Source organism: Athalia rosae, chromosome 5, assembly GCF_917208135.1.
Source record: "Athalia rosae chromosome 5, iyAthRosa1.1, whole genome shotgun sequence".
In the NCBI taxonomy this organism is placed as follows: Eukaryota; Metazoa; Arthropoda; class Insecta; order Hymenoptera; family Athaliidae; genus Athalia; species Athalia rosae.
Window position 1 is genome coordinate 3,880,651 of NC_064030.1, and position 15,223 is coordinate 3,895,873.

A 15,223-nucleotide genomic window follows, 5' to 3' on the forward strand; every position below is an offset into this window, starting at 1 on the left:
AAACCCATTCTTCGTAATTATCTTCAATTATGCGGGGTCACGTTGCTCGGGTGGGGAAAAAATAGAATATGTAAACAAGAAATTCGAGGGGTGATATTTATCAAAAAATTTAACACCGCGTTTGTTCTTGTCATATATGGTCCGGGTGTATCGGTCTCCACGTATACCTATACGAACGGGTTGGGTATCAACGAAATGGAAAATTAAAAAATATCCTTCCGCTTAACGGTCAACGACAAACAGGTTTTAACATATCACGTGTATACCACCGCATTTAATCGTAATTACGGTTTCTGTTAACGAAAACTGAGATAAACTGTTCCGCGTAAAAATTCCCATCCATACACGCGCGTAACTTTTGCGAACGTTGTTTGAATGAGGGAAAAAAAAAAATAAAAAAAATTGTCGAAAATTCCGAGATCGTTTATCGACTTAAAAAAAAATTTCGAAGGAACAAAATTCTGATGAAATTGAAAATTTCAATTACGTGACCCACGTGTGCGCGGTAACAAAATTACACTGAAGTATTATTGGATTAACGGCCCGATTATTTTCCCAAATATTACATCGCGTTGATTTCGTTGATGAAAACTAAATCGCCGCTAACCGTTGCCACGCCCCTTTCGTTCTGTTCGTTCGAAATCATATTAGTTTCTAACAATATTCGCCGAACCGCTAATATCTGTAGATCATTATTTTATTCTCTTTGTACCCCACGTACCTACTCGGTCGGGTGACACGAATGTAATTTTGTATAGCTCTGATTAATTCAATAGTAATTAACGAGCGTTCGATTTCTCGTTAATCATTTAATTACAAATTCCTGCCCGTGTGGCATGGATAGGTGTATCGTTTCAATGACGTAATTTTTTTTTTTCATTTCCCGACCGCTTTTCATCGAATTTTCGATAATCTTAACCGTTTTAAAATCATCTATGCTACGTACGGTAGAACGCGTAGATTACACAAATAAAATCTCCTTTTTTTTTTTTCAACATTCTTTATTATCCGATGTAAAGGAAACTATCTGTCATGCGAGTAGCGCGTAAGGCCAACTTAAGCCAGGCAAAGCTCAAGCGCTCGCCTATTCTATTCCAGGATGGGTTTAAACCTTTGGAGATTAAACTATCACTTCGTATGACAGCTTCTCAAAAACCTTGAGCTTAACTCGCTTGACAGTTATGAACTAGTTCTGACGGTTCAAGGGGCCCTTGCACTTGTTATACTTGGTGTTACACACTCGAGTCCGCGTCGGAACGAATATGAATACGAACGTCGATTAATTTAGCCTCGTGCGGTTTCATTAAATTTTATGTCCCTCGCCTCGCCTCAGCTGCGAGTCATTCGAGTTTGAAAAATTCATCCCAATTTATTTTCTTTCTTTCTCTGCAGTCTATTTCAGTGTCCGGCGTTGAACTCGATCGTCGATTTTCCAAAGAGAAAAGAAAACTCGTTGCAACAACGTGACCTCTGACCTAAAGTTGCACGATGATTCTTCGAGTTATGATTATTGCTCCATAACCACCCGACGTAAGGTACAGTGAGTTAATTAATTAGCAAAACGTGTTTTCACTCCCACGAGTCAGAACCCCGCGGTTTCTTGATCTAATCCATCTAGGCGGCAGCCCTAAGAGTTTCATATACGCAAATGAAACATGGCCTTACTTTGGGGAATTTCGGTGGAGGTCGTTGAAACGAGCGGGTCATGTAAAAATAATTTCAACGTTAATATTACGTACGGGTGATTAATCGTTTCGATCGAATCGCGCCAACATCGATGATATCGTTTTCGGTGTTTTTTATTCGTTAATTTTCGTTCGTTTTTTTCTTTTTTTTTTCGCATCTCTTGTATTCCTTTTTTTCATTATCATCACGTATTGTTGGAATTGGTTGGCTGCGGTGCATCCATTAGATTATCAGATTCCTATTTTAATAGATGTGGCGTATAACCCAACAAAATGTGATCCAATTTATAACGATCCTCCATATACATATATGTATATGTATATATATGAACGCGTATCGTACCACTGCAGCGGCAGTTTAGTTCCACTTGATCATTGCGGGTATTAGCTGTACACTGCGTTCGTAACTATATACGTACAGATATAAATGCGCACGTGTTGGCGTGCGCGCATGCATTTATGTGAAATTTGCTCCTCGATGATTTATGCGTACCACTAATTACCAACATACTCTCTGAATTTTATCTCGCGATTATATATTTTTATGAGGTCACCACTACCCCGGTCGTACAACGCTTTATTGTCAGTATTGAAAATAATCGACAAATTCGATTCATTGACCGGCCGTCGTTCGAATATATTCCACGATTGCGCGAGCGATTTCCGCATTTCAAAGTAGATTCAGCGACCCCCGAGTAAGTGGGAACAAACTGTCGAAGATTTTGCGTTTAAACGAAATAAATAAGTCGCATTTGGTCCAGCTACGGTTGTAACCGATTGCCGGGGACGAGAGCTTTCGATGTGCCTATTACAGATCGGTGTCGAGCACACAGAGAGCGGGGGGAGAATTTCCCCCTCTGTATCCCCATAGCTATAGAGTAACGGGACTCTGGGCTATCCGGTGACAAAGCGATTTTCGTGTCGTCTCACAAACGCAACGGGTGTAGAGAGTGCTTCTCTCCGTTTCTCTCTCCGTCACGTGTCGTCTCTCTCCATCGGTCGAAGGGGCGGCGGGATGCATTTGGAAAATTCAAAATGCAACCGATACCTCGCGGTTTCGGTATCTGAATTCGATATTTTATTTCCTACCTGCGACAACAATCGAACCATTGAAATGATTGTTCGGCGCATCAACGCGGTTATTAACGAAGAGAGAGAAAAAACAAACTTTCAGCCACCCTCGATAAAAAATGAAACCTTCGAGGAAAAGTGAATTTAACACTCGCGACGATTTTACAGAATTAAATCTTTGTTGTTACGTAGGTGAGCTCGAGGTAAGAAGCTAAGGGTGTAACTTCCGCGGTGGTTGTTAGCTGTAGCTAAATTGGTGGCGGTATATTACCGGTTAGAAGTCGCATTTAATTTGAATATAATCAGCAACGTAGATCTCTTTTGCTACGCGTGGGTTCGGTAGTTACATAGGCAGATATAGTACACAGAGGTACCCATACCCGTTGCCTCGGCGGGTCGCGGCACTGTATGCGTGACGCTGACCGGAAGTAGCCCCGGGACACCGGAAACAAAATGGCTGCACGAAAGGAAGGTTGAATATATACACGTTACGTACATTCGAAAGAGTATAACCACTCGAGAAACAAACACCTAACGTTGAATCGTCTACAACGGTAGAGAGAGAGCTGTCCGAATACCCTAGTGCGAAGTTAACTTTACTATTTCACCATTGCCACCACTGTACGCTTCCAGCAAAGGTTCAATTATAAGGTCTTAAGGGTTCAATTTCAAACTCCGAATAATTGAATAACTATGTACTACGACCACCTCGTTCGGAAACACTTTCGAGCAAATTATACAACGGTCCAAACTTTTACGCTTCGTCACTCTCACTCGGAACCCGGTCTCTTTTTTTCTTTTTTCTTTTTTTTCTCTGCTTCTTTCAATTTCTTCCACTTTCTTTCGTCATATGCCGAGAACAGTTGACGCGAATTGAGGTATACGGACTATACACATCGCCTCTGCGAATGTGTTTTACGGGTACGATACGCAAGGCTGGTAAGCAATGATAATTAAGCCGAGACTAAACTAGTTATGGGGAAATACAATATAAACACAAACAATACAGCATCAGAGAGATGTGAGATTTAGTCGGCGTATAAGGTAATCGCTTAACAATGGCGTAACTTTAATAGACAATAGGTTTCTATAGCTACTCCTCCATCTCCTCTGCTCCAAGAGTCTGTCGGCAGATCATAAGTCAAGAAAGCTTAAATTCAAAGCCCTACTCTACGTTCAATCATTTTGGGGCTTATTGTGGTTATCATTGGTTTTGAGCAATTCACTTTTCCAGTTCTCACCGTTTACAGCACGTCAAATCGCGTTGTTTATGTATATATATATATATTTATATATAATGTGAAAGCCACCCTCGCGTTTCCCACGAAAATAGATCGTAATTGAGTTAATCTTTAAAATATGCGTGAAATTTCGAAAAATTAATTAAATTGAAAAATATTTGATATCGAGTTATGACCGTAGCTGATGAAAATATAATACGAATATCACAAATCAAAAGGTTATATATACCGTACATGCAGACTGCATCGACAATTAAATGAATTTATCAGCTTTAGAAATGTGGAATGTACGTAACCAGCGATATCGGTAGTGGAACATATTTTCGAATATTATATCACAAGAGTAAATGAACGGCTTTTATTGTTCGGTAATGAAATATTATTTCGAGTACAGTCAAATTATTTTTCTACGCTATTTCAACTCTCTGCCATTATACGAAAGCGTTCGAAATCATTTTCGCGTACGCGCGTCGTCGAAAACCTGCACCGGTTTTGAATTTTTGGAGCGGGAAAATTAAAGCTCGAAAAATACGAAGAGAAAAATTTTGATCCACGCAATCTGTCGCGACGTTGAATCAATAAAACTATATACCGTATAAAGCGCGTTAACCGTTGTTACCGTAAGTTGAAAAGAAATTTCGAACGAACAAAAAAGTGGAAAGCTCGAAATTCCCCGAGGCAGAGGTAGTTGTTATAAGGTATGCCTATTATACGATACGACCCGTTGAAAAGCGTATGATTAAGCAACTGAACCCCCGAGTGTTTTATGCGCTCGCGTGACTTCGGAAAGACTTCCGCTCTCCTCTACACTTACAAGGTCAATAGCTTCGACCCTTAACCAATTGTCGCTCTTAAAGCTCGGACGCTCAAACCCCGTCACGTCGCCTTTGGAAACAATATATTTCCCTTACTATACCAGCGTTAGACGGAAGGAAAGAATTTTTCTTCCTTTTTTAATTTGATTCGATATTTCCAGCTATTGGATACGAAAAGGTTACGAAGAGGTTCGATCTCGAATTGAATTCGGTCACCTCGATCCAAGCATTTAAACGATCGCAACGAATATGAAAGAATATAATATTCCGAAAATTAAAACGACGTTAAATTGACGTTAAGAGCTGACTGTGGGGTGGCAAAGGTCAGACAAATGCCAAGTGCTTTCGACGAAGTGACTGCTGACATATTCCCGCACGAAATGTCATCAACCCCGACAAGGTGTTTTCATTCCCAGCAGCAGAACGGAAACCCTTAGCTGCAACGAACCCTTTTTCCAATCTGTTGTAACAACGGTGACATATCAACTATTTTCCAATTAATAAGACCGGAAACCCCTCCGCTTCGGGGTCGAGTCATCATTCATTTTATGATCAAATCACCGGAGTGTAGCGACGATCTACAGGCTTATTTTGTCGGAAATCCGAGATTGGGAGGAGCCTTGTTTCTCGATTTTTTTCATCCCCCCTCCCCTTCCCCCCCATTTTTCTCACGTGGAGCGCGTCGACGGGGCAAGAAAAGCGAACGAGGCTCCTCCCGTCCTCGGGGTCCGTAAGGGCTCACCCTGTACATAGTTCGGAAATTCTGTTTCAGACAGTTCGCGAAACACTTGCAGAACGTACAATCTCTGAAGACCAACGTGACACATTGCCTTCTGAGTTGTACAATATCTGCTCCAGACACTTACTTCACCAGACACGGTCTGTTCTTGATATCCTACTATAACTTGACGTCATATCTCTCGTCACGTTTGACGTCACTCACAAAACTATTCACACTCGATACACAATGTACGAGCAACACAATCGTTGCACCTGTCGTCAGATTGCCAGAACTGCAGCCGCAAATGTAGTCTGAAAAATAAAAAAAATAAATAAAAAAAACAAAAAAAATTAAAAAACGAAAAGAAAAGTTGCGGTAGCGAAAAATCAATAACACCATGGCTTTCGCCGAGGTAACCTCTGCATAAAATTAAGTTTTAACAAGCTTCCTGTCTTCCGGTAGTTTTTTTTTTTTTTTTTTTAATTTTTTTTATTTTTCCCTCCTCTTTTTCCAAGGTGGCCTAAATGGATCGCAGCGTGGAATTTTCCCCGAGCCTCAACGATTCCGAGCACATTTTCTTCCACTTAACTGCCGCGCCGCGATAAGGACGAGAGAGTTGTAACCGAGCGCATGCAAGTAAACTAGTTCTTTGGTTCGTTAGATGCGATGGAAGAGCAGGGAGAGAAAGGGGGTTGGACGGGTGGGGGCGCGGGGGCGGGTTTCGTTCGGGCCAGACAGGGGTGCGCTTTCCGTGGAGTTATGAGAACCGAGGTGAAAAGATAACCTGGAAACATTACTCACCGAAAGAGAAGAAGCCCCGCAGACAGAGAGGGAGGGGGAGGAGGAGAGATCAGATCGTCCGATACGTATAAGCAGATAAAGAGAATATGTTATCGACTCTTTTCCAAGTTCTTTTTTCTACTTTTTCTACTTTTTTTTCTCTTTTTCTTAGCTATCGATCGATTTGTCCCTTTTGATTTTATTTTATTATTTTTTTTTCTTCACGTTCTGTTTGTTCAGATTCTACACCGAATGAATTTTAATTCCGTAGGAAGGAAATCCTAGTAGGTTCGATACTTGTGGAAGCGATGATCGAATGTAGGGTATGTTGTAATCCGTGGAATGATGTGGTCAAGTTTTGCACAGGTCATCGTGCGGTGGGGATGGGCGGATATTATGGTATAGGTATAAGGTTCTTCGGTGGCCCGAGGGTGAAGAACGAAGGGAAAAGGGCAGAGACAGTCTTCTCGAAGCTCCCTACCGCCTCAGTTGGTTCGCTTGGTACGCGGAATTCCTTCGATTTTCTCAGGAACTTAACTCCCAAGGGTGAAATGGCTCATTCGAACGCACTTATCCGCCACACGCCATAGATAACCATAGATTAATGGCATGGAGAGAATCAAAGAGAACGGGAGATCTATAAGAGGAGGTTATACCTCCATGGATGGATATTGCCAAGACTGATTTATCGTTTATTGAGAAATATTACCGTATCCTTTTATACCACATCCTTGAAGCCGGAGATTATATCCGACGTCTAGCCCTGGACAAAAAACCGGGCAATGAGATATACAAGAAGAAGAAAAAAAAAATTCTGCGTACATCAAAATTCGAAGGGGTTTCGATACGCGAATCGATACTTTTTTTTTTTGGAGGAGGAGGAGGAATTTTCGGTAAGAGGCGAACGCTGTAGCGGATCGAGATAATAATTGGAAGTTCATTAGATTATATTGTTACCCGACAGTTGGTGACCGTCAGGCAAAGTTAGAAGGAACTCTGGTTAATGTAAGCCGCGAACCCTTGGAAAGGCTTAGTAGCTAAGCTCTGAGCTTCTGGGATATTCAGTTATCAAGTACGTCCGGTCAGAGGAGACACCGCCGGAAGTCAAACAAGCTGCCATACCGAAGATAAGAGGAACTCAGGCAAAACTGAGAGAGGGGAGGTGGGGGGTGGAGGGGGGGGGGGGGGTTGGTCGGCGAAGACAGAGACCTTTTGGCTTAAATTTTAGTTAAAGTCTAATTTAACATGCCCACTATAATAGCTAGAGGGCATTATTATATATATCTATAGGAGGATGGTTCCTTCCTACCACTTGCACCGCTTCGCATGCCGTAGGTCAAAGTTTTAGGACAACCAGCTACCGTAGGCCAGCCCGCTACAAGATTCGGTAATTATACTGCGGCACCCGTAACTTTAAATTATGTCTGTACCTCCTGAGATACTCCGACGCCGACCAGCCCGCGCGCCAACTCCTTGGAGAGCTCCACTTCACATATAGGTAAGCGTAACATCGCTGCTAAACACAACGCTAATTTTCATTCACGCATCGAATACGTCCCTGAAAATTTGTAACTCGTCGCTTCTCTCTTCCGTCGAAACAATTTCAACATTCGCAATGTCGTGAAAATTTTTCAAAATTTGTTTCTCTCGAATTCAAACGATGAAAATTGTAAAATGATTTTTTCGCAGGGATTCCTTGATACTGATATACCCGATGGGAGTACTCGCGAACTCAAAGTTAGCCCTCCTTATATTGTTAGTCTCTTATACAAGTTGAACAAAAGTTTGGCTCGCAGAACTGAGTCCGGCTAATGATCGTAACTTGAGTACTAAGTCATACTTAATCTCCTACTTCGTCGGACTGCATAGAGAAACTAAGTTTGGGCAACCCCTCCGTGTAGGTACCCCGTTGTAGGACGTAATTGCAGTTGAAATATATTTTGCAGATGAGGACAACCCGACTTTTCAAAAGTAAATAAATGGTCGGTTCGTTTTTTTTTTTTTGGGGGTGAGAGGGGGAGTGATAAATAAACGATATGGGGAAGTTTGGAACATAAGAATACGTACACGCGTAGTTCGGTTGGACTCGGAAGTTCATTGGAAATTTCACGAAATTTGTCACCGTGAACAAGTTATTAACTCGAATCGCGTCAATTTTCCGAGACGATTTTCCCAACGCGCGCTATTCCGCCGAGGACACTACATCCGAACTCTGGAACTGATAAGTGTCCGCTCCAGGCTACCCGAGATTTATAACCTCCGAGGAGTCCTTCCACGCTCCGAAAACCGCGTTCTACTTTATTGGAGGAAATAATCTTTGATTTGATTGCGCGTCATTTCCTCCCCGTACATTCCCTTTGACGATGTTACATTATCAAGCTTCGCCGAGAGTCGCTTGTACACTTACGTCCAGAAAAACAAAATCGAACTCCTCATTTATCGGAGGAAAAGTTGTTGTTTTTTTTTTTTTTCTTTACCTCAGACGGACGCGTTTCAGGGCTGAAATAATTCCGAGGGATAGTTTCAACCCGGACCGTTTTGCGTTTCCACGCGGTAAAATATATCCACGACATTTCTGACGTTCGCCCATTTCTCCGTGTGCGCGAGATACGTTTCGCTTCGCGTTAGAGAGCGAGAGAGAGAGAGAGAAAATGAATATATAGCTGGAGATCCTTTGATACAGACGTATCGCATTTTCATCCGATGCATTCAACCCTTCCAGCGTTATAATACCCGGTATAAATGTCGCTACCTATATACAACACCCTTTACCGCGCTGCGTTCCCGTTGAGGGTAAATGTTTTAATTTCACGCGTAATCCCGGTCATTAATATAGATTAATATTGCCTAGACAAAGGAGTGGAGATTGCTCGAAAGTTGCAGGAATAAGGGTCGAAATAACCGGAACCCCGAGCCCTCCGTCCTTATTCTTTCGTTGAATCGTTGTTTCGCGAGAAAAAAAAAAAAAAAAAAAACAAACATGTAAAATGTAGAAGTGAAAAATTATTGCAATTCCGTTGCGTGGATTCGAGATAAATATTTTATAAGCAATTACATTAAACAAACTAAAATCGTTCCATTTGAATTTCTCACGGAATTATGATTCGCGGTATGATTGACAGGACGTCAATTACACTCTGTACGGTAGAAGAGAGACGGTAACGGGGGTGTATATAATGTACATAGGTACGTACGAATGTGTATAGATATATATATATATATATATACATATATATATATATGTGAACGCAGAAGAGAGCTCGGCAACGATTGGAAAATTAAACGGAATATACTGAGTGACGCTTAAATGTACGCTTGGGTGACGTTCAGATAGTAACGTCAAATTCACCGGCGCACCGCACTCTACTTTGCAGGGTCGAGACTGTCGCCAGCCGAATCTATACCCGTTTCAACTACCCCTCCAGCTATACCGTTCGTGGAGTGAACACACTCTTGATCGAATTAGCACGCAACACTACCCTGATATCCGAACAGTTTGAATTAATCAACAGGCGAATCGTATCGTCATCCATTATCGAAACTGACTCGGTTTCTTTTTTTTTTTTAATTTCATTCAGTTTTTTTCAAAAAAAAAAGAAGGATGCACGGGGTGATCAATTTTCGGAGACAAAGAGAAATCACAGAGATTAAATTTTAGATGGAAAGGGGTGTCGATTTTTATCCGATTTTTTGAAAGTATCGAAGAATTTTGACCGGTTTTAAATTTCTGAAAAATGTGAAAACGGAGTCTGCCGACGACGAAGAGTTAATTTGTTGATCCTTTTGTACAGGTAGGAATCGATAAACCAACCAGCGAGGAACCTTTGCGAAATGAATAGCACTTTAGCTTTCGAGTCCCCGTATACGTACGTCCATCTATAACTCAGTCTCTCACATTTGCCCTTCAATCAGTCTGCATTCGTCATTAATTCGTCGATTTCGCGTAGCCGGATAGAGGTCATAGCTATTTTCGCTAGTCGCGACCGACGGAATTACATCACCTCGGCAGACTCGGTGCAACGGCAGACCTTCTCCCTATCGCCCTCCGAATCCTCATCGCGTACACTTTCGATCCCGTCATTCATCCGGCCATTATCTAATCGAGTATTCTACCGATATAGAAAGTATACACGGCGACCGCTTGCAATTTTCATGCGCCTAATCGTAGCTCGTTTGCGGATCGAAAAAAGTCACTTTTCTATCCATTCATTGCTTGCAGGATTGAGTAGACGACAAAGGAATCCACTTGAATCACCGCGGTACGGGGTAGCGAATTTCATAGCTTTCGATTAGTTCGTCTTAGGGAAAACTTAAAATTGGTCGATATCGTACGAAACTCGGAATCTATTTATACGTTTAATCAAGGAAGTATTCTCCGCGAGGTTAACGGTAACGAAAACACTGAAAACTATTTGTCTCCCTGCCGCAGAATTCTGTTCCACGCTAACAACGTTTACGCCTTTACAAACAATAGAGTTAGAAACAGCCCTTGACTGCCTTTAAATAATCAAACGGTAGTGTATAGTATAACCTGTATACGGAACAGGTATATATGCACAGGGTTGAATCTGGCGGCGGGGGTTGTCAGACGACGATAGAAGTGGAAGTAGACGGTGTAGCGCCGTCACTGCTACGTTAGATCGCACTGGTGGGACCGGGACCCCGTCTATCCCCGTAGCAGTCGTTTCTGTCTACCGGCGTGGCAGCATCTTGACTCCATTAACTTCACACTTAGCACCACCTTAGAGCGAGGCAGAACCCCCGGCCCGAGTTGACTCCGCGTCCTCGTCCTCCTCGCCTCCTCGCCTCCGTCCCCTTCGCCTCGCTCTTCAAACTCCTCGCTCCTTTCTACTTCGAATTCACCCGCGAATGCACCCCTTTCTTCTCGAACGTAGCGTCGCGGTGGCTGCCACCTTTTCCCCTTACCGATACAAGATCTGATTAAGGGTTCGAGTCTATGCTAAACGCGTTAGACTCGCCGCGTGCGGAAGGATGTTCCTCGCCAACTTTGGATCCGTGTACTACGTATACTATGATGCAAATTCGGAAGGAAAGCCAGACGCGAAGGTCTTCGAGATCGGCAACGGGGAACTCGCTACGCGGACGGTTTGTACGTACGCGTGTACTCGGTGCATCGAAGATGGAATGATTCTTTTCCCCCAGTTTCTTGCGGACGGCAGGGCCGAATGAAATCGGGGAAAAAAATCACGTTTGCATTCGGTTCCATAAAAATGGCTAATGCAGAGAACGTTTAGCGATTTTTACCCCTTATCGCGTTATCGCCAAACACGACACGTATCTATGCCTGAAATCATAACACCATTATACAAAAGCATCCCCTCTAATGGTCCCGTTTTACGAGACTAGTTCGACGCCCGTATACCAATCGATTTTATTTTACGTCGCATACTTATCGTGTCCCGTTATGAGGGAGCATTGCTTTTTATAGCGCCGATGCTGCTCCAGCTATTTTGCCACCATCTTGTTTTGCTCGCTTTACCTCATTCCCATCGCACCACCGCAGGTGAAGAATCAAATGATTATCCGAACGAACCTTCCATTTTCACGAGTCGAAAAATAAGTTCGTCAAAAAGGCTCCAGATCAACGATCGAATCCTTTTTCGGTTTGCGAAGAAAAGCCAAATGGAACGAGTCTGGATTCGGTTACAGAAACATTTTGATAATCGCATTACTGAAATTATTATTTATTTTTTTTTTTTCGCTGCCACGTAACATGCAGATCTCGTGGATCGGTCAGAATTTGTCTGTTTGTATTTGTTGCGGGTTGTTGGTATGTGAGGGGGGAGGGAGGAAGGGAGGGAGGGAGGGAGGGATGGAAGTTTGGTAAACGAGGCAGGTGCAGAGGTGGCGAAAAAATCACGTCTGCATTTACATAAGCGTTGAAATAAACCCCCGGGCGAAGATCCGACTTGGTGAGGTTGAACTGCAGGATTCGTCGAGAGAGAAATGCCTTGAATACACAACAAACCGCGTATATACTGCCGTGGAATACTTTTATTATACTCGTATACAGATGAAATTCGGCTCCAGTTCAACGCGTGTAAACATCCTTGACTACGTATTTATTTATTGCATACATAGCGTATAAGGTGAATGATTTTTTTATTCATCCCTTCTTCTTCTGCTTTGTTTTTTAGTACACGCGGTACGGGGATGAGGTTTAGAATTCCGAGGTTTTCATACGGTTCTCCGTATTAAAAAGTTTACGAATTTTTGACGCATGCTTTTTCCCTCCATGTCTCGCGACGGAAACGGGGAGCGAGAGAACATCAGATCCTCATTTTCAAGACAAATCGTTCGGACACGCTTGTCACGAGGGCAAATGTTGAAGAAAATCGACGCCCCCGTCAGGAATAACATCCCGAAGTACACGCCGCGAATTTTAATGCGGTCCGACTCAATTTTGACAAAACGATTTTAGAGTCGTTTAAAACTTTGCCATCTCGCCGTTACATTCAATGCATACTCGTTGTACACATGTATAACACTGCATTTCCTTTTTTTTTTTCGGCGCAGAATGACACAAGTCTAAAAATAACAAAAACACGTCTTTATTCATAAAACTGTACCGCAGATGAACAAACATACGAAGAACAGCTCGTCTTTTGAAGAGTAAAAATTAAACACCCTTGTCAAAACATTCGCCCTTTGATGGCGCACGGAGATTAAACGAGACGGGGCGACTGTAATTTTAAATTTCAGGTTTATTTAAGCCCACGAAACTATCCGGCCGAATTGTTTCCAAAAACAACTATAGAGCGGCTGTGATTCGGATTTTGCTTCATGAATTGCTGATGGCCCGTTTTGAAGAGCTTCGAAAAAACTAAAGAGAGAAAGAAAAAAATCACCGTACGTTCAGCTCGAGGGTATCACGACAGTCTTCAGAAATTATCGGCGTCATGCTCGCGGACGCTTTAGTCGGTTGAGAAGAGAAGGGAGAAAAAAGGAAGAAGTGTATACACCGAGAAAAAAAAGAAATAAAAGTGTAGGGAAGAAAAAGCAGCCGTTATAACCCGTAAAAGTTGAAACGGCCTTAGGATTTCAAACCTGCACATTTTTCATGGCGCGCGTCGACGCTGCTTTTCGCTTATAGCGCGGACTCGTCTGCATGACGTGATACGGGGACGAGGGAGACGATGGTACATACATGCTATAAGTATCTATGAAATACGTATATACATTCGAGGTTCGTCCCTGAAATTCGAGTTTTGAATTTGGCAATAAAAAGAAGTAAAAAAAAAAGAAAAAAAAAAGAGGGAATATAAAGCCTGAAATTTTAAAGGGTCGTGTCGTCGTACAGGGAACGGAACAAAACCGAATCCGCGACAGTTGGCCGATGCATATAACCAAACGCGTTTACGTTATTTTCCGCGAATATCGCATTTCGAGCACGTCCCATGTCCCACCCTGTTGCAGTCTAAACTCCGCACGGAGAAACATTTATGTACGCGAAATTCCTTGTGTTCGAAGATTACATTTCATGGGACGTAAATACTTTTATTATAATTACTCGTACGGGTCGGGCCCGCAACGAGTCGCGTGTGTGCTTGAGAAATTTTTCGTCTAATGGAAAGAGAAAAATTAGAACAACAATCATAATCACGATACAACAACGATGATGAAAAATGTTGAGTAAAGATTTTATTTCCTGCGAATTAAGTAGAAATTTGCATTTAAATAGCCTTAACTGAGATTTCCGGAGCGTTGCGACCGGTTGTTTTTATTTATTTATTTTATATTTTGGTTTTTTTTCTCTCCCCCTTCCAATTCTCTTCTTAATCTTCCTGCCTACTTGGTACGCGGAGGTTGGGTACCGCGCCGGTGGTAAAACGGCCGGAAAACGGTCGAGAGGAAATTAACACGCCTCACCGTGCCGCCTATTTTTTAACTCAGTTACTCGATTTTTCCTATTTAGCAGTAGCTACGACCTCCGGGGAAAGATGGTAAACGCCTCGGAAAAGTCGAAAGAGAGATTGAAGGAAAAAAAAAAAAAAAAAAAAAAAAAAAACGGAAGAAATCATTCGATCCGGCTACTTTCACAGTCACGGTATACACGTTTGATATTTTTTTGATTGCAGATTTTGCGTCGGCGATAGATTTTATTTGTGCGAGAATAAAATATTGTGCGAATACGACTACGAGGAGAGGCTCGTGTTCGCAAACATGGCTGGACTTCCTCCCCAATCTTTGGCTCACATGAAAAGACAGGTGACGCATCTCCAACCCCTGGTAAGAGATCATCAATATAAATAATTGAAGGTATTCTCTACGCTACTTTTCCTAATTGACACGGTCGATCGAACGTTGTGCAAATTTATCGTTCCAATCGTCGGCGGTACTTCGCGGACGGGGGTTGAGGTATGTTGTTGGGAAGGGCGTAAGTTTGTCAATTTGTTGAACCATACGCGCGTACGTACCGCGGAGGAGGATAGGTGCTACATAAATAGACGGTTTAACGTAGAGACCGCAAGGATTCCAGAATTCTGTCAGTAAATCCCCTTGGTTTATCCCTAATGTATGTAGGTAGGTATCTCAACTATTCACACAACAAACGCGGGACTACTTGAGCCGCTAAACAGTCCTGTCAGTCTCAATTTCTCTCCCTATACGAAAATTCACAACTGACTTCTCGGCCTCTCCTCCCTCCCCCGTCGCCGAGCTCCGTGCCTCCTCCGTCTCAAACCCGGCAAAATCTCATCGCTTCTTATCCCGGACATCGATATCAACCGTCGCCTTATTTCCCTCGATCTTTTATCACGCGCGAATTCAAACTAGACGCACGCGAGTGAACGCAAATTAAACCGCCGAGTTTCACGACGTGTTTTCTCTCCGCAAGTAAGTCCCGCCTGCGGCAGGTCCGAAAGGTTTTTTTTTTCTCTTTTTATCGCG

General features: G+C 42.7%; 1 protein-coding gene across 3 annotated transcripts in view; it reads left to right on the forward strand.

Moving 5' to 3' along the window:
* Positions 1–15,223, forward strand: part of LOC105690847 (LIM domain only protein 3-like) — a 79,901-nt gene that overhangs the window by 57,155 nt on the left and 7,523 nt on the right. For all 3 annotated transcript variants that reach the window (XM_048655128.1, XM_012408974.3, XM_048655129.1), the window contains one exon: positions 14,413–14,563. In XM_048655128.1, coding sequence (XP_048511085.1) covers positions 14,413–14,563 — 151 coding nt within the window. The remainder of the gene's footprint in view (positions 1–14,412; positions 14,564–15,223) is intronic.